Source organism: Cyprinodon tularosa, unplaced genomic scaffold (assembly GCF_016077235.1).
Source record: "Cyprinodon tularosa strain WSP-4 unplaced genomic scaffold, ASM1607723v1 ctg187, whole genome shotgun sequence".
Lineage (NCBI taxonomy): Eukaryota > Metazoa > Chordata > Actinopteri > Cyprinodontiformes > Cyprinodontidae > Cyprinodon > Cyprinodon tularosa.
Window position 1 is genome coordinate 256,355 of NW_024038657.1, and position 21,977 is coordinate 278,331.

At 38.5% G+C, this 21,977-nt stretch overlaps 1 protein-coding gene across 3 annotated transcripts in view; it reads right to left on the reverse strand.

Annotated features, from left to right (window-relative positions):
• kmt2d (lysine (K)-specific methyltransferase 2D) overlaps positions 1-16,868 on the reverse strand; it is a 39,606-nt gene extending 22,738 nt beyond the window's left edge. Inside the window, exons 1-26 of one of the 3 annotated variants that reach the window (XM_038282658.1) lie at positions 16,117-16,866; positions 13,976-14,055; positions 13,354-13,465; positions 13,043-13,245; positions 12,800-12,909; positions 12,525-12,687; positions 11,264-11,435; positions 11,011-11,125; positions 10,461-10,639; positions 9,711-9,976; positions 9,523-9,624; positions 8,356-9,074; positions 8,142-8,255; positions 6,425-6,538; positions 6,227-6,331; positions 5,972-6,153; positions 5,527-5,691; positions 5,224-5,333; positions 5,058-5,099; positions 3,209-3,382; positions 2,938-3,111; positions 1,813-1,935; positions 1,225-1,346; positions 995-1,130; positions 824-910; positions 657-731 (exon numbers count right to left, since the gene is read on the reverse strand). In XM_038282658.1, the coding sequence (XP_038138586.1) occupies positions 657-731; positions 824-910; positions 995-1,130; positions 1,225-1,346; positions 1,813-1,935; positions 2,938-3,111; positions 3,209-3,382; positions 5,058-5,099; positions 5,224-5,333; positions 5,527-5,691; positions 5,972-6,153; positions 6,227-6,331; positions 6,425-6,538; positions 8,142-8,255; positions 8,356-9,074; positions 9,523-9,624; positions 9,711-9,976; positions 10,461-10,639; positions 11,011-11,125; positions 11,264-11,435; positions 12,525-12,687; positions 12,800-12,909; positions 13,043-13,245; positions 13,354-13,465; positions 13,976-14,024 (3,913 nt within the window). In that variant the 5' untranslated portion in view covers positions 14,025-14,055; positions 16,117-16,866. Of the gene's footprint in view, positions 1-656; positions 732-823; positions 911-994; positions 1,131-1,224; positions 1,347-1,812; positions 1,936-2,937; positions 3,112-3,208; positions 3,383-5,057; positions 5,100-5,223; positions 5,334-5,526; positions 5,692-5,971; positions 6,154-6,226; positions 6,332-6,424; positions 6,539-8,141; positions 8,256-8,355; positions 9,075-9,522; positions 9,625-9,710; positions 9,977-10,460; positions 10,640-11,010; positions 11,126-11,263; positions 11,436-12,524; positions 12,688-12,799; positions 12,910-13,042; positions 13,246-13,353; positions 13,466-13,975; positions 14,056-14,490; positions 14,643-16,116 lie in introns of those variants that run through there. The other 2 variants (XM_038282660.1, XM_038282659.1) reach the window with 2 other exon arrangements.
• Positions 16,869-21,977: the final 5,109 nt, after the last annotated feature.

The window sequence follows — 21,977 nt, forward strand, 5'->3', positions numbered from 1 at the left end:
GCAGCATCACCCAGCCCTATTTGCCAACCTAAAGGTAAAGTTCTTCATGTGAACTGGCTGCCTTTAGCGCCAAGCATTAGTGAAACAAATAGCACCATGTTACTGAGGAAGATAGCCTGATGTTTGTGCTGGTCACACCCATAAGTGAAAGGGGAAAGTACCCAAATCATTTGTAGCTGTACTTATTCTGCTGGCTCTTTGTGAGTGTAACCATTTAAAGGGGTTTAAAAACAACTTCCACTGAATTAAAGTTAACTATGATTATAAGTAAGAACATCTTTCACAGACATGGGAGGGTCACAAACTGATCTACAGAAAGTAGACAATAATACAATACAAATACAGACACCCTCCTATTGAAATAAACAAATACTTAAAAGTATATACCATAAACTGTATATTATGCTGAAGATCAACCAACAATTTAGCAAGCACTTCATTTTTTTCTTTATTTTATTTCAGAAATAAAGCCATAATCATAATACTGTGTGACCGTGGCATTTTGCTTGAGGTCATCATAAAGTCAGAATTCCAATTCCTCTTAACACCACTGGGCTCCTGCTTTGCACTTGGCAATAAAAATCACTCCTGAATTAACAGGCAGAGTAAATTAAAGTTCCAGAAACACATTAATTAATTCAAACTAAGGTAATTACCTTCACTTTTTTCTGGCTCAGAGTCATGGGGATGAGTAGGCTGGTCCTTCACCAATGAGGAGGGAGCGGCAGTCCCTAAAGGTGTGAAATATTTGTAAGTATAATGAAGAGCTTTAAAACGATAGTGATATATACGTGTGGTTGCCTCAACATCCAGACAGTTTTACCTGTATTGTCTCCCTGAGCCTGGGGTGCTTCACCCGCCTCCCGCTTGAGAGGAAAATTTCCATCCAGCATCCGATCCTTGGCTTCAGCTGGAGAGAGAAGCACAGACATCAGCGGGAACCTTCCACACACCCAGTAATACACTGAAGATTGCTAGTATTAAGTGTTCCTACCCTCTGGGTTCGAGATTTTCACTCCTGCTGGTTTTTGCAACATAGGCTGGACAAGGCATGCACCTGGCCTCTGGCCTGGAGCAACCATCACAGCTTTCTTACTCAAGTCTATTAGTGTCTTCCCAAAGAAGGCCTCCTGCAAATCAGTCGATATCACACATGAACGTTAGATCGATTGATAATTAAGAGTTCTGATTTTTTAATAAAGGAGCAACAGTGAGTCTGTAAACCTGGAGATAAGCTGGAAACATGTCCTCCAATTTGCTCTTTTTTCTGCTCCGCCGTTTCTTGGCCTGTTCTTCACCTTCCGCTGGTCTGGGATCCATGATGTTGTCGGTGTCCGGGTGAGGTCCTACATACATATACAGCACTCACTTTAACCCTGTTTACATCAAATGCTAAGAGCCAGCCAGCACTAGATGTCCTAAAAGGATGCTAGCATTTGGAAAAAAGTAGAGTTCATGCACAGATCATTTATTTTAAAGGATAAGTTTTGAATTTTAGAATCAATTCAGTGCCCGGCACTCAGTAATTCAAGTAAATTAAGACCCATGCCTTTATTTCAGTTTTTCATAACACTAATATGATTTGTTAGCTTTTTTTTAATAAATTGATAATAAAATCAAATATTACTGTTCAAATATAGTAGGGTGACAAAGATTTTGCATTCTTCTTACACAAAGAACATTTTGATTTCAAAACAATCATCAAAACATGTTTGTCTACAACATCCTTTTTTAACGTGTCATAACTCTACTGAACTTTAAAGCCTTCAATGATATGCAAAATAAAAGTATGGGCAATCTGTTGAGTCCAACCTTCTTCAATAGTTCGCTCGATAGGCTGTCCATCTAATGTCGTCTCTCCAGCCAGCTGGGCAAAGAACTCCTTCTTTAAACGTGTGTGACATTTCCTTTGCCGCACCATGAAGCCCCCAATCCCTAAAGGAAAAACATGAAAGATGAGGGCTGGGCAATAAAATTGTATTTGCAATACGGTTGCAATTTAACATAATGCAATTGTTAAATATCAGACGCACCCAGCTTTGGTCACATTACATTTAACAAGAGTAAGACTGACTTTCTCACTCCAGCCCTTTAGGTGGCAATGTTGCGCTTAAAGTGGGTTTGCCATAAACCAGAAAGGAACTGAGAGTTGCAGTTAATGAGCAGTTTGAATTTTGGCAAAAATCGTTCTGTTATTGTGAAAAAGGACTTGCAAAAAAGTCAGAAGGACCTAGACTCTTTTAACTTTTGTCACATTTTATCTTGCCGATGTATTTTATACTTTTGCTTCTGATAGACCAACTAAACGGACAGGTGGGGGCAGAGGGCTATTAACGAGAGAAGTGGAGTACTCAGGTAGGAGAAGAGTTTCGAAGAGAAAACCCTAAAAAGACCAAATGTTCTGCTCAGCTCAGATCTACATTGAGGCAGAACACCAACTCTGTAGCTCTGCTGAAACAAGGTAGTGGCAGCATCATGGTGCGAGGGGATGCTTTTCTTCCACATGGACAGAGGCCAGACCAATGGGGAAATTAGGGCTACATGATCCTGAATATGTAAAAAAAAAAAAAAAAAAAAAAAAAAAAAAAAAAGGGGGGGGGGGGGGGGGTGATTGTAAAGCTAAAACTGGCTGAAGTCAGGAGTTAAAAGCGTCATATTAGCACTGTAATGCTAATACAAAATAAAGAAGGTAGAAGAAGGCAGGATATAAAAAATGAATGCAGAAGAGAGAAACAGAATCAATTCAATAGCCTTTCAAATGTAGATTATAAAACAGAAATTACCAATCAAAAAATAACTACCATGTGTCATTTTTTCCTTCACAATCATCTAAATTTCAAATAATTCCATATAAAAAAAAAAAAGGTTTTCTCATTGTAGCATGACAAAATATATTTTTTTCAGGTCTAGTAACTGATAAGAGTAATGTAGCTCTACCTGGTCTGTAGGGCTTCCTCTTCCTCTTCTTACTGTCCTCTGTCTCGTCTGCTCCGCCTTTGAGACCCTCACAGTCCCCCATGCCTTCAGCACCAGCATCCCTGTCTCCACCTTCTCTGTCAGGACTACCAGGAGGCTCCATTTTTGAGTCACAATCCATTGGCTCCCCGCAACCTAATATTTGGAAGTAATATTTAAAGAACAAATTTGTGCTGACGATTGTACAATAACCTTCATGGTGTGACACTGGGCTAAACTTTTCCATCCTTACCATCTCCTTCAACCTCCCTTATATCCATCCCATCTGGCCCTCCATCGCAGCACAGGGTGCCAAGACGAGAGCGACGCTGCCGCCTCTTGTGCAAAGGAGACATGGAGATGCTCCGGAGCAGGGACATACCGCACTCAGTCAGCCACACTCCCTCCAGTCGGTAGAACTGAGGTTCTGTAAATAACAAATTCAAATTAGTCATGCAGAACCCACTGCAAAACAAATGAGAAACTACTAGATGGTAAGGTGCATTTCAATGAATAAGAATATCATGAAAGGTTCATTGCAGTAATTGAAATACAATATATAGATTTATTAGAGAGAAAAAAAATCTTTTCTAGCTGTGCTTTACAGCTACTGGAAACCTATTTTTCCAAGAAGAGTCAAATAATTTTTTAATAATAACAACGATCATACTTTTTCTTTTTTTTTTTTATTCCAACAAGATCTGGTGTCTGCATCTAACCCGACCCTTAGGGATGAGTGGGATACTGCTGTGTAGCATCCAGGGTGAATTCTGGATCGGTGCTAAACTAAACAACATTTAAAAACAGAAATGCCATCTGACTGCGGGTAGGTCCATGTAAAGCATGTTGCATGCACCCATCATTTAGCGGGGGCTCCTTTTGCATGAATTACTGCTTGAATTCAGCACATCATGGAGGTTATCAGTCTGTCGGGCTGATGAAGCCCAGGTTGCTTTAATCCAGAATAAAAGTTGCTGAATTTTGGTGGCATCACTTGCACAACGTTAAACTTTATTTCCCATGGTCAGCTCCTGTTGCTTCCCAGCATCATCAGGCAGGGGCGGCTTGTCTCTGCTGCTTGTCTGTTTAAACTCATGGATGCAGCCCTGGGTTTGACTGAGCGAGTCACTGTGATCTATTCTTTAATGAAAGCCCAACAGTGGTACTGTCGTCCCTCGATCCACCACATCCTCCAGATATCTTTTAGGGTCTTCCTTCATCCTATATTAACATTTTTCTTTCTCCAATTTTGATTGAAAAAAGGTTTGTCTCCACCTCTCTCCTTTACCCTGATTGGTTGTATTGGCAGGACACAAAGGTACACACTTTCTAACTCCATCGACCGTCATTTCGCATCAATCATAGGAGCGGCCTTGTATTTTATCACAATCATCATACCCGACGCGTGGATAGAAATGCGTCCATCGCAGCAAAGCACATCTAATCGAACCTCATCATAAGGATAACATGTAAATCAAATGCTTCTGGAATCGCTCTAGCTTTGAATGCACCTTTATGCACCGTTGGCTCTGCGATCTCTCTCTCGTCTTCCTCATAGCAACACTCCATAGATTCTGTGTTTAAAAAAACTGACCTAGGCTGAAGCGCACTGATACAATCGGCAATAAAGGAGGTACTGGTCATTTCTGGCAGTTCGACAATGTGCCAAGTTGTGCTGCAAAAGTGAAATCTCTGCACCGGTTTAAGCTGTAGACAAGCCTGTAGCTCTGGAGAGTTACTTTACAGTCATTTAAAGACAGCAGTTATCCCTGTTGATTGGGAACATTTTTTTCCTACAATTTCTCCCCTCTAATCAATTTTAAATTAACATTCTTGCAAACAGCCAGCCTCCTTAGAAAGGTTTTTTGTGGGTTAACCTCCTTATGTAGGACCTGATTACTTTTTAGACCATAATGCAACTTTTATAGCTTGTGTCCTTTCAGGTTACTATAGTTTGAAGAGATAAGCTAAAAATTTAAAAATGAATATTTACTCTGTGTTTCTTCCAAAAAAACATAAAAAAGAATTATATTAGTAGGATAAATTAACCTTTTATTATTCTAATTAATTGGAATGCACCTGTAGGTAATAAACCCACTGACCTGGCTCTTTCATCTTTAAAGAAGCCATAATAGTCGACTCTACTAGAAACAACAGGAGGAATAAGAAGAAAGCAAAAGTAAATCATGACATCAGAACATTGAGAAAAAAATCTTAAAGCCATAAACTTTGCTTTCAGTTTGTCGGCTGAGTCATTCTGCGACTCACCCACAGGTTTTGGAACATATGGCGTGCAGGATGTGCATGCAAAGCCCTCGTCAGAAGCTTGCTCCACCTCATCCTCTGTGTAAAGGCTCTCACAAACAGCATGGACCCATCTGCAGAGGCACACATGAAAACAAGGCGACACGCGCTTCTTAATAAATGTCAACAAATCTAAGATGTTATAGAATAATTTATGATGAGGGAACTCCATAAATAATCCATTCCCCGCTTGTTGTCATTAGCTGCAGCTCTGTGAATTCCTAAGTTAGTCTCTGCCTGTGTAGCTCCATGAAACCCAGCACGCACCGGTCGCAGTATTGACACTGCAGCAGAAGCTCCTCTTCCATGAAGTTTTCTCTGCATACCGGACAGGTGACGAGGCTGGCACAAGGCCCGCAGTGTGTGTAGTTGTTCTGCCACTCGCAGTGGAAACCTGGAGAGCTGGAACCACACTGGACACAGCAAACACACCTGCATGGAAGAAGGAGAAGGATATTCTTCCATCAGTCCAGCTAAAGAGCATGATTATTAGAAAAATGTTAAAATAAAAGTCAGAGCTCAATTCTTTTGTTATTGCCACTAGATAACTAGAGAAAGGAGACTTTGAACTGCTTCTGCAGAGCTGAGATACTGTGTTTCAGTGTTTTACATAATATGCAAATTTGCATGTTCTCATTTCCATTTGACCTAGTTCAAATAAACAGGCCTGAAAAAAGGCTACTGCACACCAGGTCGCTTTGCTTTTTTTTACCATTTGCACTTCCAACCTCCCTTCGGCACAGTGTGCAGAGGAGGGTCCAAGCAGTAGGTATGATAGCTGACGTCGCAGTCGTCACAGAGCAGCAGGCGCGACGGGTCCGAGGCCTTTCCACACACCTCACACACGATGCACTCCAAACACCGCCAGCCCTTTCGAAGCTTTGTCTTGGTGATCTGAAGGAGATATAGGATTCAATCTCTGTTTTAGCTAAATAAATATTACAGGTGAAAAAAAAGCAGCGCCTACTTTGCTGTTTACGCAGAAAGGGTGGTAACACTGCGCACACTGAGCGCAAGCTAGCAACTGTCCCTCCATTCCTTTTCCAAAACTGCCACAAACGACACACATGTCCTGAAACAGACCAGAGCACAGAGAGTAAAATAAAGATGTGCAGCGTGAGAGGTAATGGGGACATACATTAGCAAATGAAAATAAACGGTGTACCTGGAGCAGGACAAATTTGTCCGTGTTGGAGAAGAGGACTACGGTGTTCTGCATGGTGTCGTCTTCCTCTTCGTCGTCCTCCTTACTCAGTCCAGTGTCTGAGGTCATGCTTAGCTGAGAGGCGGGAAACCAAACATGTGGAACATGCTGTAATATGTAAAAACCTCTAACAAGCACTTAAGTTTTTATCACTGACTTGGTTACTTAAGTTAAGATTTTACAGAAAAATAACACAAAATGCACAGTTTCCATTTTTGTGTTTTCCATTTGAAAGATCCATAATTTTCCAGACTTCAAAGTCCATTTTTTATTTGTCTCAATTCTTTTTATGTAATTAAATCTATTATTCTATTCATCCATTAATCTCTCAACAAAACAAATATTTTTCAGTGATGAAGTCTTTTTCACAGCTAATCCTAAGCCTTAATAATAAAAGGAATAAACTTTTTTTAAATGAAAGGTCTAAATGCTGTAGCTCTCCAGACTAAAGTCCTATCCAAACTAACAGATGTTTAGCAAAAACCACAATCATTATCTAGATGCGTAAAGGGGTTTTCTCACTTTGTCCCACCTATGTTCAGATAAAAACTCAAAACAGAAATAATAGCAGAAATTAACTGCAAAATCTGATGTCGCTAATTTAGATTCACCTGCTTTAGTGACAGAGGTGTACTCCGGTTAATTGGATTATAAAGATTTTTGTAAGATAGATTAACATAAATTAACATAACATAGATTTCAAAGTCAAAGTTGTAATTTTCTGCCTAAATGTTTTTACAGTTATTGTGTTTTAAAAACATTGAAAACTATTTCTTTAAGCTGGACAGAAGTAGAAGTGGTCCGTATACATGCCAGCTTTTTTTTTTTTTTTTTTTTTTTTTTTTCAGTTTTGTGATGGGAAATCCAAAAATGGGACCTTTTCCTGATTGCCATATAAAATACATATACCGGTATATATAAAACCAAAAACAAGCCCATTTTTATTGTTCTGAAATCTCAAATTGGAAAACAAAAACTAGACCTATTCTCCATTCTTTATTTTTTATTCTAAATACACGGACCAGTAATTTGACCAGGCTTAACCAGACTGATATCAGATTTCTGAGCTGCCATCCTAATTTTAAACAATCTAGATTTTCTTTTTTACTAACGACTATAATATAAGTCTTAGAAGAGCGAAAAAAGTATCCATGTTGAACTGACTGATTCCTTTCTAGTTTTTAGTCAATTTGTTATATTTCATAACAGTCCAACAGCTCAGTAATCATACCCATCATCAAATTAAATGAGGTGCTTGAAGAAATCCTAAAAATGTATACAAAGTTCAGTTAGCCTAATTGCAATTTAAGATTTGTATGCCAGTTTATTCCTATAACTTAATCAAAGCTTTACTAAAGAGAAGTACATATAAATGGAAATAAACCACCATGCGACAGCTTCATATATTGGTTTTGATACCGAAATGAAACCTCTAGCATCTATTGCAACACAACTGATGCACAATTAACTAAACATGAGGTTTATATAAAAACAACATCAGAAACATTTCTTTTATGTAACCAATATGAAGGGTCACTCTGGTTGTTTAAGAAATGTGAATTCAGAAATGTTTATCTTTAAGGAAATAAGATTTTAGAGAAGTGGAGAAACATTCTTTAGTAGTTTCGGACCTTTCTTCACTTTGCAGGAACTGTGTAGAGGGCATTGTAAAGCTCACCAAGAAAGCATCGATGCAGGAAGCCATGGCTTTGAGACGGGACCTCCCACCACGCCCTCTTCCTCCGCCTCCACCTCGAGGTCTCCGCTTACCAGGAAAGCTACTGCTTCGCCCCTACAAGTAAAAAAATAAAAATAAAAAAAGGAAAAGGTATGTTGTCATAAAGGCACCTTAATTCCACAAGAAACTGAGACCAATGTGAAGAGGGCCTCACCTGTTTGACCCGAGAGCGGCCTGGGGACCCTCTACGTTTCGCCTTCTCTCTGTCGCTCCGAAGGGCTTCGAAAGGAAGCGAGTCATCAGTCTCTGTAAGGTTATCACCATGGGAGCGGCGAGCGGGAACCAGTCCGAGCTCCATGGACAGCTGAGGATCTGGTTCTCCAGGAGAGCCCAGGAAGCCACTGCTGCTGGACATCTCATCCAGCAGCAGCTCTGGCTTTGTCCCTTGCAGCTCCTGCTTTATGTCCAGATGATGTCCTTTCATTTGCTCGTCCTCCTCTTCTTCATCTTCCTCCTCAGACTGAGGAAGCAACCTTGTTTCTATGTCCATGGCAGAAAGCGTCTCTTGTGTGTCGGTTGATAGGGAGATGGTGGAAGGAGACTGGGGATCTTGGAATACACTTCTCTCTGGTTTATCATCCATAGATGACAGCTCAGGTTTTTCTGCTGGTTTCTGATTTTCCTTTCCAAAGGACTCCATAACGCAGCCGCTGTTTAGCAACGCCTTGTTTTCAGGGAGCATAGACTCTTGCATTTCTTTTACGTTCCCCAACTCCATGTTTTCAGCTGTAGGATCTGCTGCAGGGTTCATGTTATTCTGAGTTTCTGCTGTGAAGACCTGGGAGGGGGGGCTTTGTGTCTCCAAAACGAATGCTTCTTCTGATTTCCTTTCACCAGCAGAAAGAAAAGAGTCTCCTTGTGTTGTGGGACGCACTAGAGTATAGAATGAAAACATGGGATGATTGGTTTCATAAATCTATTGCATTTTCATAGAAATCTAAGACAAAAAAAAATCAAATAATACCCCTTTCCCACGGGCCAAAAACTCTTGTTTAAACCCAGGAAAGGGTAGCATCATCAATGCTAACCCAGAGAGATTGTGTCACCAGACAAGCAGTGGCAGGGGGGCAGAGGCCATGCAGCGGGGGGTTAGACCCAGCTTTTTTCCCTCAAAGGGAGGGGAGTGCTGGGGAATGCTGATTATTAACGGGTCGACCCATGCTTGAAAATCGTGCACTAACCCGCTTTTTTCAGTGGGAAAGACGCTTAAGATATATCACTTATTCTGATTTATTGAGATGGACCTATATTATTTTTATTTAGAGAACAAAACAAACTCTAATTTTTTCATAATTAAAATATTTCAGCATTTATAACTCACCAGTAGACTCCTCGGAGATGGGTCCTTCTGCTGCTAGCTGCGACTCTGGCATCATTTCACTCCCCTTAACGGCTGTAGAGTGAACTACTGCAGACTCTGCATCTAAACCAAATAAAGATAAGCTTGATAAAAAAGCGGAATCTTAAGCTTAGCTTTTTTTTTTTTTTTTCAATCAAATCCTGACATACCTGAACCCATGGGAGTCTCTTTCTGATGTCCATCTTTCCCCGTATCCATCTCAGATGCACCAATCTCTCCAGGAGTCCCGTCTGATGCCTCCGTCGGTTTTTCTGCAACCGTGTTAGTTTCTGCTCGGATCGCCATCTCCTCTGTCAACTGCATTCCCTCCAAGCAGGGCTGACCAGCAGGATTCTGCTGATCCTCCTTACAAAGAAGGCAGATATCCTTGGCTTCTGAGATCTCCCCCAATGCAGCACACTCACTATGCATCCATCTTAAAGAATACAGAGAAAGCAAAAACATTGTATTAACAGGGATTAACATTAAAAGATGCATTGGTTGATGGAAAATAGACTGAAATGAACCAAGTGACTCTTAATTAGCAACTTAAGTATTAAATCAATTTTTCTTCCTTTTTTTCTTTTAAATGCATCAAAACTATGAACTTCCTGAATGGTCTATAAAAGGTAACAATCATAAGCTAGCATGTACTTTTATACACTCTTAATGAGTTAAATAACAGCAGATAAAGTTAAAAGACAAGTTTTAATGCAAAAGAAGACATTAGTACAAAAACAGTTTGAAAAAAAAAAAAACTTGCAGCATGTTTTTATTTTGCATTAAATTCTCTGGAGAATAACTTGATATATCTGGATAGAAACTCTGACTTTAAAGGAAACTGAACATCGGTCAGGAGAGGCCTAATTAGTGCATCTCTAATAAATACAATACTACGATCTTTCATATGTGGAACTGACCTGCGGCAGATGCCACAACACTGAAGCCCGACAGATGGGTTAGCAGCTTTGCTGCAAACACAACACACTGAGCTGCGATGTTGCTGGCACTCTTCGCACATGTTGTAGTTTTCGAACCACTGGGCCGAACCTGGCAGCATCAACCCACGGACACCACACTCCATACACACACGGCATCTCTGTAAAAGGATTACATGATGACAGTGATCATTGCTTTAAAACAGAACATTGTATAATTCGGGTAACAACTGCGATCAGATTTTACTGTTAAGTGCAGCATGTCTTCTCTACCAAATCTACCCAATTTTAGTCTTCCAGAAGTAGATATTCATTCTTACAAAATTCCCTTTTAAAGGGCGTTTAGAAACTTTGCAATTTTAGAGTTGCTTTTGCTTACTTTCTAAACTGACTGCACAACTAGGGATCAGTTGTGCTTCCTGCTGAGAAACAGTTTTACTTAGGTTGACAGATAAGGTTTTTTTTTCCTCCAGCAAAAGGTGATACACAGTTTACAATGGTGTTTGTATAAAGAAAAAAAAAAGGGACTAACTCTGCATTTCCAAGGGTCAGAAGGGAGAGAATCCATAGCTGGTTGGAGACAGAAGGTATGATATCCCTTATCGCAGGCATCACACACCAACATTTTGGAGTCTTCTCCTGGTTGTCTAGAAGAAAAATAAACACAATTTTTTTATTCATGAATTAAATACAATTTCTTAAGAATAATGACATCATTCCAAACATAAAAAGATAAGGGTCCAGATCTTGAGAATGCATGCATTTTGTTTGTAGGTTGTACTTACCTGCAAGTCTGGCACACTTTACACTCTGGACATTGCCATCCGGCCCGCTGAATGGGCGTGGCACCAATTTCCAGACAGGATGCATGGTAATGGAGACCACAACCCGTACAGAAAAGTAGTTCTGTGAGCTCCCCAACCGAATCACACACTGCACACCAAGCCTCCTCCCCAGCTGCAGACAAAATATAGAAAAACGGGGATCCCAAAAGGAGAATCAAAACCATAGTATTATCAATATTTTTGTCTCCTGATAAAAACTGGGTTGAATGATGCCCCATAAAAACCCAATGTACATAGATGAAATGAAGTAAAAACTAAATAAAACATTACTTGATTAAACGGACCATGGGCTCAAACTAAAGAAGAGGAAACGCATGATTATCCGTTTACTATGGTGGAGACTGAAACTAATATGGCATTTATAAAAACCTAGATACAAAATTATAGTCAGATCTGTAAACGCATTTTTTTGTCCAAAGTAAAATAAAGGAATTAAGTAAGACTCCTAAAAGGTGAAGCAATATTCAAGCAGCTCTCAACAACAAACGCAGTGAGCTTTTATGACACTGATAAAAAAAAAGAATGATGTTCACTTTGAATATTTAATTTCCATTCAGATTAATAAAGTATTTGAGTTTAAAATAATTTCTCATCGCAGGTCTCATAACTTCGAAATCAGACAAAAACTTTTTTTAAAGTGTCATGGCAAACAAACCCTTTTTTTTTTTTTAAGAACTTTCAAAAGACACTAAAGTTTTACATCTAGGATAAATCCCATTTAAATCCAGCTGCAGTGGTTCAAAAGCCAAGATACTGTGATCTTTTATTTTCATGAAGTTAAATTAAAAGTAAGGTTTACCATACGATTCTAAGATTTTGTAATGAATACACCTTGAACATCTGAATGTTAAAAAATATTTCTTAGTGATTAGAATAAATGCCAGTTAGTAGATCTGTACTGTTTTCTTATGCGACCATAAGGAAACGTTTGTTACTATAAACAGTTTATTTTCTACCGTGTCAGAGAACATTCTGGATTTAATTAGGAGGTCACCAACTTTTTTTCTTTTGTTGTTTTTTTAAGTTAAAGCTTTGTAAAATCCTCAAATTAAGCTATAAATTGTTCCATTTAATATTACATTTTTAATCTGCCATGTGCTTCTCGAGCTCAGATATCAAACAGCTGATCGTAACATACCTACTTATACTAAAAACTATAAGGACATCAGGATTATGGTAAATGCGCTAATGATTCTCTTACCCAACTCCTCAGCTTTGTCTATATGCTCCGGACAGAGGAGGACCAACTGCTTCATGGACTGGAAGGATCCACTGGCCGCAGAGCACGGGAAGTGGTAAAATCGCGAACAGCCCTCTACATGGCATTGTATGCTTGCACCCAGTCTTTTGCAATATTCACAAAGCTGAAACGAACCAATGGTAGAAAGCAGAAGTAAATTTCCTGAAGAAACTGCTTATTTATTTATTGCTCTTGCGTTATAATATCCAGATCAAGTCATTGGAAAGTAAATGTACCCGTTGAGTCCCTGAGATAACAGCTTTATCCACATCCTCCAGCTCCTCGTCTTCTGTCTGCTTCACCCCGTCTGACCACACCGCACACCAGTGGTGAACCCAACAGCCCCCTGTTTATTATAAGGATAAACAGAGATCATCTCACAGATGTCAATAAATGTATTTGCATTATTTAGTTAATAGAAAAAATCTGAAACACAAAAACATGATGTAGAAATTATTTTGTAACACATTGATATTGACCTGAGTCATCAAAGAGTGCTGTCAGACAAGAAGAGTCAGAAAAACCAATGGAAGACAGATCATCATTTCCAGGCTGTGGCAGTGGGAAAGCTGATGGCTTATTAGTAGGTCGCTCCGACGACGACCTGAAGTGTCGCAGTTCCCGCTGTCCAAGCAAGCTCCGATCAACACAATTACAGAGGGCACAGGCACGAATGCATTCTCTGTTCAAACATGAACGACAAAAATAAGTCAAAACGTGAATAAAAAAAGGGGAGAATCATCATTAAAGCAAATGCATTTAGCTTTACTGAGGCGATTGGGGAACTTACACAGGTGTACTGGAAGAGGCTGTATTAGAACCAGATTTGTCTGCAGCTGCAGGGGAGACTCTAGGCGACCCTTGGAGGGAGATGGACTGGTGTGCTGAGGCGCTATCATCAGCTGGCAAACAAAAACATAAATAAACAAACCATTGAAGAAAAAGGAAAAAAAAAAGGTTTTGACGATCCCCGAAACTTTTATTTCCAGTGCAATGTCAATATTAAGTTAGATATCTAGTTTCACTCACACACACTAAAAAAACATTATTGATCAGCAGGTCCAACACACACAAAACAATGTGTTTTCTTTCTATTCTTTCAATGCATCTAACTAAAGAAGTCCACATCGCTTTTATTATATAAAGATATCAACCACCTGCAACAAGTGACTTTTCTGTTTTTTTTATTCATACAATTGTTCGGACCCGTTTTGATGCATTGACAAACAAAACTATTAATGGAATTCCATTTCATTTTCCATTTGATGCGAAGCCTGCGCATGTGTTTGAGAGCATGACATGCAGTTTACTCTTATTTGTTTTAATTAGAAGGAAAAGGGAATTGATAGAAAGAAAGCATCATCTGACTTGCTGTAAAACAAAAAAGTAAAAAAAAAAAGTGTAACCTTTACCTGTTGGTTCAGAGTCATTCTCTTCGCAGTTCGATTTCTGCTCATCCATTCCACATACGAGGCTTGACCTTATCAGAGATCTACGAATATATAAAAATGTAGATCAAACTTAGAAGACTGGTTAGTAATTCAGATTAGGTCTGTTATCACCATTATTTGACTGTCAAAAATGTTACCACATAACACTAAAGGTGAAGTGTTCCTAACATCTAAAACAACACAAGGCATTAAATACAAAAAAATGTAAATAACTGTAAAAAATAGCATAAAAATAAACAACATAGCATAAACAGTCCACCTATCTACGCACAAAGTGCTTTTAACACAAGGAAAGCGAATCAACAAGATCAGATTAATAATACAGTCACATCTGGACTTTCAATTGAGTTCCTACCGTTAATTTTCATGTTTTATCATTAATGTAACCGAGATTTAACACCAACTCATGAAAATACCGCGAAGGTTACGTGTGGAGCGATCAATCAGAAATAGCTTTAAGGACACAACTTATTTACCATACAATGCATAATCCGCGTCGATAATCTACCTGTGGGCAAAAAGCGCCCAATCTAACAACTAAACTGTGTTTTATCAAATTTAAGAACCACAAAACGGGATACACAAAGAAAATACAATTTCCTTATATAGAGCTTCCTGTTGCAGCGGAGCTCTTTTCGTGTAGAACCGAGTCACCGAAGAAAAGTTCCGCCTTGGGATGGAAGCGCTCGACAAAACGCCATAAAAAAATACAAAAAAAGCGAAGGATATTCGGTTTTATCCGCCTAAGAAATCAGAAATAAGAGAACTGAATTGGGCTTTCCTAATCTAAAACTCTTGTTAATGAGTTTTCTAAAGCCCTGAACCAAGTCGGTGTAGTGTGTTTTTTTTTTTACGAATTACAAAACATTCATTGTGACATTAGCTTTGAGTACATGCATTTCCCCATGTTTCCTGTTTATCATAAAATAAGGAAAATTCACCAGTGAATATTAACAGCCATCTTGTTCTGTTTCTGCTTTATTTTGTTCTTTCATCTTTAGGGAGTTTGAAAGAAAAAATAAACAAAAAAGATCACAATTAAATTAAAACTTATACTTAAAGCGAAAAAAATAACAGAATTAACAGCGAATACGAGGTGAAGATCTGATCAGATCGATTTAAAAGGGATCCTGCATACATCACTAACATGTCTTCATTTCATGGAGGAAATATGAATAGAGGGGGAAGTGATGTGTGGGGTCAAAATATTGTAGTATGGCGAGGAAAGATATGCTTCTGTAAAAAGAACACTTTTAATGAAAAAAATAAAGTATTTCTAAGTGGTGTTTTTAATGTAAAACAATAACAACAATTGTATCGAAATGAGTGTAAAGCAGCAGAGCTAATGTACTCTAAATCTTTCGCAGCAGTTAACATCGCATCCCTGTTATTAAACGGAGCCAGAAACACTCGAAACGCACCGGGAAACAAAACAGAAATGTCAAAATCCGGTGCACTGACCCTTTAGGAATTTTTTAAAACTGCACCTTAACTATGACAAATCATACACTTTGATTTAAAGTAAAACGGAGTTGATAGAAGCAAAAGTAACAACACGATGTCAAAGTCTTCATAATATCATTTCTCTCACACAACTAACTACGAATGTTACTAATTCTGGATATGTACCGTTAATAATCAGAAAGTGATGTATGTCGCTGCACTAAAGTGAACGGTATAAAGCTGAACAACAGCAAATAAAAGCACTTTCTCAATGTAAACACCGACTTCAAAGGGTTGGTTCTAACCAGCAATTAGACGCATCCGCAGCAGTGTCGAGAATTCTACAAAGCTAACATTTAACTATTGTGGCGCAGCGACAAACTTTCCCGGAGAAATCCCATGTGTTGAAACTAGAATACCCTCAAGAAGGTGCAGTTTAAGAATGTTGGGTCGATTATATGTGGATCTCAACGTGAATACAAACAGTCTAAAAAAGCCAAAAGAGAGAGCACATAGCTAGCTTTCCAGTAATTAGATAGATTCATATGGCAGCTAAATGCTACAGGCAGCGTCGCTAACACCGGTCTAAGGTCAGGGTTAGTGTGCTTAGATGTGTTTGTTGCAAGAAAATAAAGCATGCAACACCAGCTTCAACCTACCTTAGAATATGAACGTCCTCTTCTTATGCATCAGCGAGATCTAAAGAGTCTCAAAGCTTCCAGAAATGCTGATGCTCGCTTCATTTTATGTACCCGGACTAACGCTGCGGCTAGCCCCGGCTGCTCTGAGAGTGGGGGAAGTGCAAGTCGGTGGAAGGCAATACAGTCAGCAGGCAGGCTTTGCTAGCTGTTTAACTACAGTGGTAATAGAGTGGTTACCCAGCTAACCAGCGGCCAGTCAATTCGGACAACTTTTGTACTCTTCGGCCACTCCAGACAAATGTTTTCTGACTCCACGCAGCGATGGTGGACGTTGGTTGAGGGCTAACATTAGCAAGCTTCACTTATGTTCTGGAATCTCACTCGAAAAGAGGTCGTACGTTGCAGAAACTTTGCATAAATTTTCTATATCCGGGGAAAGTGCTGGGCTGAACTTTGATGACCCGCCAGAAAAACAAGGTTTTCCTTTAGGTTTTTTTTGGTGCAGACTTTTATCCAACTAAATTTACAGTACAACTTTGCGTATTGGGTCACTAGCATCTTTTTTTTTTCCTCCCTTCCCCTCGCTGAAACTGCGTCGCGTCTCCTAACGGCTGTTCCGCTGAGGCGGCTAGCCGATGCTAGCTGTGCTAGGTTATAAACAACTACGTCAAAAATGATTTCGTCCAAACAAACCGCTCGTAAATAATCATGTTTTCGACAGATCGTAACAGAAACTCCGTTGCGACTTGATGGTGATGATTAAGAAATAAATCCTGGTCGATCATTTAGCATATCGGAGAACTGGGCCAACTGAAATATGGTGGATAATAGATATTAGGTCATTAGATTTTCTACTCGGGAAGCCATTTTTCATTAGACTGTTATGATTGTAACAGCAAAGCTACGTGGACTTCCCTGTCGTTAAGCAGCTTGCTTGGGTAAAAAAAATAATAAAAATACGATCTAAACTGTTTAAGAGTTATTGTCCATTCCTTTGTTATGCAAATTTAACTTTTTTTGTGAAGTGATTATGTCATCTGTGTGTTCTCCTTTTTATAATGTCGATTTTTGGTTCTCTTTTTACTTGCTATGGTCTGAAAGAACTAGATTTTTAAAGTTAGATTCTGATCAAAATACTTTGGAAAACTCCCCTAAGTAAAAAAATGTTGCTGCTAATATCTATTCTTGCAATCAATTAAGTAATCAGATTATTCACACACATGCTTTTAACTCGTTGCAGCTCTGTTTACAGTCTTCTATTATTTGTAAAAATGATCAGAGTACTCCAAAGCACCACATGAGTTACTCTCAAGTCTTTATCTAAAACAAAAAAACTCACCAGTGAGTAGTATTTAAAAAAATAATTTTACTGTTGGTTTTATTTTTCAATCACACTTTATACAGATTTGTAAATGTGAATATGTAAAAGAAACAGCAAATTATACAAGAAATTTAGGTGAGCATTGATTGTTCCAGTTTATCTGTATTACTAAAAAATGTTAGTGAGCTCTGATCTGGTGTTAGTAAAAGCAATACAATTCACTAGTATGCCATTTATTTACTCTTAAAAGTCTCCTTCTGGTTCCACAACAAGATGCAAAAATAAAGTACAGTGCAAGAACAACAACAGATGAATACAACATTTCTTCATTTATTCAAGATTTCTTTGTCACCCAGCCACTGCAGGAGGGTGAAATGTCAGTTTTGGTGCAGGCCATCCAAGAAAAGACAAAATACACAGACAATATAGAGACACGGGGTGTCCCAGGCATGGCAGCCATAAATAGGCGCTGCCCCTTTATAGTAGGAAAAATGCAAAGAAAGGGATCACAATAGGTTTTGGGAGGAAAAATATATATATATTTTATAATTTATCCTTAACAGGATACAGTTTGAGATTGCAAAAAAAAAAAAAAAAAAAAAGCCCAAACACATAGCAAAAGCCAAGACAGGTAACATGTTCAAATACTGTATCTGTATATAAATAACAAAATATTTATAAATTAAATTTTACAAATAAAATAAAATCAAGTGAGAACATATCAGGTGTGTTCTTAAATAATGGAAATAAAAAGTTCCATGGAACCAGGTAAAAAAAAAAGTTAGGAAATGCGAAGAATAATTTGCTCTAAAAACTAGAATTTTCTTTAACTATATCTAAAGTCTCTGTTTGAAAGCATAAACTACTTTTACCCACACATGACTTTTATGTTACATTTTGATTGATTGACTTTATTGATCTCACAGTGGAGAAATGTGCTTGTTACTTGTGTCCTTTATACAAGTCTCCCTAATTAAATATGCTTCCCAGCTTTTTTGTTTACAAAACTATTGATGGAATCCAGATAACTTAGCTGTTGACATGGATGATCTTGGGTAGTTCTTTATTGGTTTGAGTTCAGTGAAGTTCCTCCCTGCAGATGCAACAGTTACAGGGAGAGTGCAGGCCACACTCAGAGCTACAGAAGGTTTGTGTTGAATTCAGATCTCATTTTGAGAGGGTTGAGTAAACAAGGTTAGGATTTCTGGAAGTTTTGTTTCCATCCAAACAGACATTTTTCTTGGAAAATATTACATGGATCCTTCTTCAACGTTGTGTCAATCTGACCCCAAGCCTTTTTTGGGGGGTATAAGTAAGGATTTCTACATGATCAAAAGATAAATTAATAAATATACAAATTTTTTTCTTTTATTATATGTATATAAGAACTTCTTATTCATGGAAAAGAAAAAAACAATCAACTGATCATAGGGATCCCTAAGCATTTGCCTTTGTTAAATTTTTCCTTGGACCAGCCCTAGAAAACATCAGTCACATCTCTAGTAATTGTAATAAAGCTCAGTGAAACAGATTGATAATAACATAGCACCAAGATTTTGCTTCGTTATTATAATGATTTAAAGAAAATCTGTGCAATAGGATCTCATTGCTTTTATTTAATACAGAGAAACAACAATGATCTCAGTTATTGTTAAAAAATGGGTTATATTGAGAACATGATAGTAGAAGTTGCTTCATTTTAGAAACAGTTATGAGTGAAAAAGAAAATAGAGATCTAAAAACAAATGATAATCCATCTTTTGTCTATATCTTGGGTGGGATATGGGTCTGGTGTGCATTTTGAGCTTTGGAAAGTCCAACATAGAGACAGACGGGATAAACTAGCATGCACGCACGCATTTATATCCGGGCAATTTAGAGCAACCTCTTTTAGAGTGTTGGAGGGACCTGGAGAACCTGAGGGAGAGAACAATTCCAAACAGAAAAAAACAAAGCCAGGATTTAAAACCTCATATGAAGCAATAGTAATATCAACTTGGCAGTCCAGCTGTTCCAGTATGGCAGTGTCTAAGAGAATAGTTTCCAGGATGTTGCATGCATTATGTCAAAGATAATGTGTGCAGTAGAGTTAATGTTTTTCCTTAGTTCAGGTAAAGAAGTACTTGAAATGCCTCCAATGATGGTCCCTCTCCGTTCCAGTGTAACGACACACCAGGTTACAAAGCATTGTCCATACGATGTGGATGAGCAGATGATCTTTACAGATGTTTAGAGAGGGCTGACCTGACTCGGATGCAACACCAGTAGAGTCTACAAACCAGACCATCATGGCTAATATCAGTGTCAGACCCAACAAATACCCATGTGGAAGAATAGTCAAAACACTTTATGAAATATTTCCAAATCAGATGGAGAATTTTACAAGCAGAGTTGAAGCTTTTTATGTCTATAAAGGGTGGGCAGACATCAGATTTAACTGTATGGATTACAAATCAGATATCACTCAACTTCATATCCAAGTGAGGGAGGTTGAGTGATTATTTTAGTAATATAGTGCATATTAATCAGTTTAAGCCACATTTTTCATTAGTCTTCAACTGAGTGCTATACTTATGAGCACTCTCTTCTGGGCAGATTAACTGTGAAACTATAATACTAACATCAACTGGTTACTTTGACAGGGTACCTGCTTAGGCACAGCCTGCAGCTGGTTGATTAACAGATATACTGCTTAGGATAGTGTCAATAATAGGGATGGGTGGGCTTCATTTGGGTTCCACACCATCAATCTCCATGTTTACCACAACTGGAGCTGTTTTTAAACAGCCAAATTTATTTTTCTTATGTGAGGAAAAAATGCATTGTCCTTCTTTTTATTTTTTACAGCCAGTTAATCAGCTGTGCACAGTATCAGGTGAGCGAAGGACAGCGATGTTCTTCTCCATACAGGCATGGAGAAAATTACAGTCACTTTGTCACTCTCTCGCTGTCTCAATAAAAGGATTTTAAATTGCGAGAAAGGTAATAGTGTGTGAAAATGGTAGTTTTCAAAAACCTGGTTGTACTTTGATGCCAATAACCAGACCACATTTATTAAGATTTAACACGGCCCCTTTATTTTCAGTATCAAACCCTTTAATAATTGTGATGGTTATGTGTAGAATCTATTTTATGTTTTCAAAGGATGAATGTTTTTTAGCCATGTTATCAAAGTGTTAAGCTGGGTTTTAGAGGCATTGGGTCACAAAAAGTGTGATGGAATTAGGCCTGAGTTTCTCCTTTTCTTTATCTATAAACTGACTTATCACTGTGAGAAAATGAGAGAAGCAAATGCCCTGGGAAAAAAAAAGAAGTTGAAGAAAACAGCTCATAGAATTGCCCTCCCTCTGAACTCTGAATGAAAGCGTGTTGAAACCCTACAAAACTTGCATTTTTTAACAGGATATAGCATCTTTTCCCTATCCTTCTTTAATCTGAGTCTGTACACTGATTTAGTGTACAGGTTAGTTCTTGGATTTGCAGTTAACCTTTCACCAACCTCTTCCCAGCCCTACTTCCTTGATACCATAGTGAAAAGGCCCGGGGCAGTATGACCTTCTGAACTTACAGAAAATAGAGCCTGGGTAACAGCCTGGCCCACTGTGAGAAGGTCACAGGTTTATTTCACATTGGCTCCCAATGTGTCTCAGAGCAGAAAACACAGAGTATCTGGAGGTAACTGACAATAAAGAGCCTGGCAGTTTATTTATAGAATGCTTAAGATTCATTCGCTGTGCATGATACTGAATTAGATTTTGTCCTTGGAAGTTTCTCTGTTAGAGGAGAATAATCTGGAGGTGTCCTTGTATGTTAGATACCGTATGTTTGCAATTCTCACAGAGTTATCTGAACTCTGAGGGTTAGGGGGTTGTAGCCCCAGTTGTGACCCAATTTTTGAAAAACGCTAAAATGCCCTTTTGGAAGCCAAAATGCATGCTTAAGTGCCCTCTCTTGAGCCAGGGTGTGTGTGCTAAAGTACCTCCATTAGAGCCAAAACGTGCTAAACTGTCCTCTCGGGAGGCAAAATGCATGCTAAAGTATCCATATGGGAGACAAAATGTGTGCTAAAGTGGCCCATTGGGATCCAAAACATGTGAAATTATGTTTTTTAAAACACTGTACCGTACCGTACAGTACAGTATTTTAGTTTGTTTTTTTTTTTTACTCCCACTTATTTTGGTATTTATTTTTTAAATATACTTTTAAGGTCCACATTTGCTTGACCACTTTTGCTGTAATGTTGCTGTAACAACACAATTCACAATTTCTATTCTACTCTAGAGTATCCCCTTGGACACCAAAGTGCATGCAAAAGTGGTAGCCGTAGCGCATGCTAAACTTCTCTCGGGAGGCAAAGTTAATGCTAAATTGACACCTTGGGAGCCAAAATCTGTGCTAAAATGCTCCTCAGGGAGCCAAAATGTATGCTAATCTGCTAATTCTAAAATAGTTTATTAATCCCAAAGTGAAATTAAATGTTGCACCTACTCATATTTTTTTTTTAAACAGGTGTTACAGGTGTTGATAGCTGTAAGCAGGAAGTATCTTCTGTGTCCCC